At 43.7% G+C, this 3,077-nt stretch overlaps 1 protein-coding gene across 1 annotated transcript in view; it reads right to left on the bottom strand. All coding sequences in view use genetic code 11, as the record gives it.

The window, feature by feature from the left end:
- The window catches only part of EGR_10800 (hypothetical protein), a gene marked incomplete at both ends in the record, with an annotated part of 3,412 nt that extends 1,942 nt beyond the window's left edge, over positions 1 to 1,470 (bottom strand). Inside the window, 3 exons of the mRNA XM_024500049.1 lie at positions 437 to 486; positions 1,314 to 1,380; positions 1,425 to 1,470. Coding sequence (XP_024345533.1) covers positions 437 to 486; positions 1,314 to 1,380; positions 1,425 to 1,470 — 163 coding nt within the window. The remainder of the gene's footprint in view (positions 1 to 436; positions 487 to 1,313; positions 1,381 to 1,424) is intronic.
- Positions 1,471 to 3,077: the final 1,607 nt, after the last annotated feature.

Genomic DNA, 3,077 nt, shown 5'->3' with positions numbered 1-3,077 from the left:
GGTCTTTATGATATTTCAACAATTTATCTACTTCTCACCCGCTGTCACCTATTCCCATACTGAAACGAGTATTCGGCCCTAATGAATATGACCGTCAATGCAGTGACACCAGATCAGAAAAGTCTAAGGCTATCTACGTGAATTTCACCTCCCAAATGCCGAGCTAGTATAGCAAATATTGCGCTCAAAGCAGACTCAATTCATGATTTGATTTCTTCAAGCGAAGCTACCAACTGTCTTTGAGCCATATCTGATTGAAATGCCAGTGTAAAGTAGATATATTATGGTAGTGGATGACTGCCTAATCTCTATTTCTTTGCCTTAAGAATGGACTGGTTTCTGTTTGTTGTTGAAAACTTCGAGGAGAGCTTGAGCATATAAACCACACATACCAGACTTGGCTAAGTTAACTCCATGCTGCACACAGACTGCATACCAAGTTTCTCGTCTAATGGTTTTAAAAATGCTAGAGCATCCATAATATCTCTTGAAATATTTATACATGAGGATGTTGTTTCCGCCCATTGCATTATACGCTCTAGTGGAGTAAGTTCTAATTGTGGCGTGTGAGTGGCCACACCGGTCGGGTGCCGGGTGCGATTCGGATGGGTAGACCCACTCTGTTCCAAATCTACTTCATTGTCACTCGCACCCGTCTTCCTTTTCCTCTTCCTTTTCTGGCAGTCCTAGCAATATGCCTCTCATCACCTGAGGCATCATCCTCGAACGCTCAGGCGTAAGATGAAAGGAAATGAGACGAGATGACATGAAGTGTTTCTCGAGACTCAAAGTGGGGTAAGAGGGTAGAAAGTTGTAAACTTATGCCACTTTACGTGCTCTAACGTTACGTCTTCTCAAAGGAAAAAAAACACTGCTCTGCAGTCAACACGGCGCATCATCTCTTTGCCTGCTCAGTAGGAGATTGGAAGCTCATTCCACTGCCGGCTTTTGCCTCTATATTTTATTAGAAAGAAAGAGGCTGCATGGCAGTTGCTAGGTTGCATTCTCCCTCTACACTCAGATCAGCAACCACTGCTCATCCTCCACTTGACTGTGCATCTCTTTGCTCTAAGCAAACGTGATTGAGCCCGTAACATGGATTGACAAGTAGCCAAAGAGTGACACACGTACACCATGAATGTATAAAACAGATGCAGCAGTGTCGTAACTTCACTCAACGTTTAAACGTAGTCCAAATAGCTGTGGGACCAGTCAATTCTACCATGGAGGTAAAAATATCCGCTCGCAGTGTTATCATTAGACCTCTATAAACGTACTTATTAGAAGCAAACTATCATAGTATTTGGCCTTACTTTCGCGATGAAATGTGATGATCAACAGTTGCGTGAGCTTCTAGTTTGGAGTAAGGATCAATGTAAACTAATTAAAGTGAATCAAACGCAGGAAATTCTTGCATGCCTTACCAGTTGGTTGATAGCATGTACAATGAGGCAGTACAGAAGACAGCATTTAGTCATTGATGATTTCGGCATCACTGCTTGGTGTCACTTGGTGGCACGCGTGTGTGCATACGGGAGGATAAAGTATTGCCCTCTCCTCTCCCCTCCCTTCCCTTATTCCACTCGTCCCATATGGCCCGTACCCATGACTCCTCAGTCCCTACAATACAGCCCACCTTGCCACGACTAAGAACGTGTTCAGCGGCATTACCCAAACGAAAGCTTCGTACTGCGTTAACATCAGTCGCCTAAATCCTCATGTAATTTTATGATGAAGGTCCGATTTTCAAAGGAAACTTTTCTATCAGTTTGAACTTCAACAGTGCATATTGCTTCCAAGATTGATGATTTCCTACTGCGTTTATGTATTAGCAGTAAATCTTGACAGAGGAGCTAATGCTACTAATGACCTCAATAACGCTCTAGGGTTGAGAATGTCAACGCATCCATATTCACAGTTGCAGAAACGGTCACCTGTGTCAGGCCCATGTAGCCAATAATTTTACCCACCTGGACACACCTGACTCCCCTCCATCCCCTGTTCCGTGGTTCTGGTGCCATGTTCAACTACGAAGACAAAGATTGTGTAGCAGGACTAGGACCATTCGACTACAGGGTATATACTAGCTTGGAAAATAAAATTTCGTGTGGTACCGTTAAGTAATCAATTTATAGGTTAAAAAAGGAATTCTGCTGCTGTTGCTTCATGCCTAGTCAAGTTCTGATTAATTAATTTCGTTTTGGAATGGTGTCACTGATGAAATTGCTTTCTCCGCCCCAAAACGTATTTGTTGTAGGTGACAGTTGTGCTGCCAAATCTGATCACGGATAGCGGGACTGGTCGATGGTTTATGCGAGCTGCACAGGTAGTGGTGGTGGTGGCAGCGGCAGAGGTTGAGGGCTGGAGGGGAAGGCAAAGGAAAGGAAAGAGGTGGACTTTTGGTTGCGCTTGCCTTGAACTCAAATTACCTATAGTTGTTGATTTTGAGAGTCGACGCCACGCTACTTACCCCTACCTTCCTTTCCCCGCTCTCCCAAGTCATGGCCACGAGTGTGTGTGTGTACGTGGGTATGTGGGGGTGTTTGGATTGGTTTGAATGGGTATTGAGGTCATGCAGGTGGACAGGTAAGTGGGCAGGCAGGCAGTCAAACGAGGCAAAGGTGATGTGTTTTAGTTGTGTGAGAAGTAGTACTGATGATGACGATAAAGTTCACGGTGATTTATTTAGTCTCATTCTCCTGCACGTTCTATACTACTAGCCCAAAATATTCCACTTCTCTCTCGATGATAAGTGCTGCAGCACTCTATAGTCACGAAGCAATTTGCGGGAAGTCAACCTCTGTTGGAGAACCCTATTTGCTTGTACGTCCAAAGATGCGATACAAAGTAGAGGAAGCCGTGATCTTAAACTATTGATGAGTTCGGATTCAACCAGTGTTTAAATTGGTAATCTATGTGGAAAATGCCGTAAACAGATCTGACATTTGCTCAAGTAGAGATTCAATAGATCCCTCAATGATCTTCATACTTTTAAGTAGCGTGAACAATAGATTTGTGAAGTTCAGCAAGAGTTGAGCCGTTTTATGCTCTTTGATTTAACTGCTGGTGCAAAACAA

Source organism: Echinococcus granulosus, assembly GCF_000524195.1.
Source record: "Echinococcus granulosus chromosome Unknown EG_S00273, whole genome shotgun sequence".
Lineage (NCBI taxonomy): Eukaryota > Metazoa > Platyhelminthes > Cestoda > Cyclophyllidea > Taeniidae > Echinococcus > Echinococcus granulosus.
Note: the sequence above shows the minus strand (reverse complement) of the source record. Positions and strands in the feature narration are given on the sequence as shown.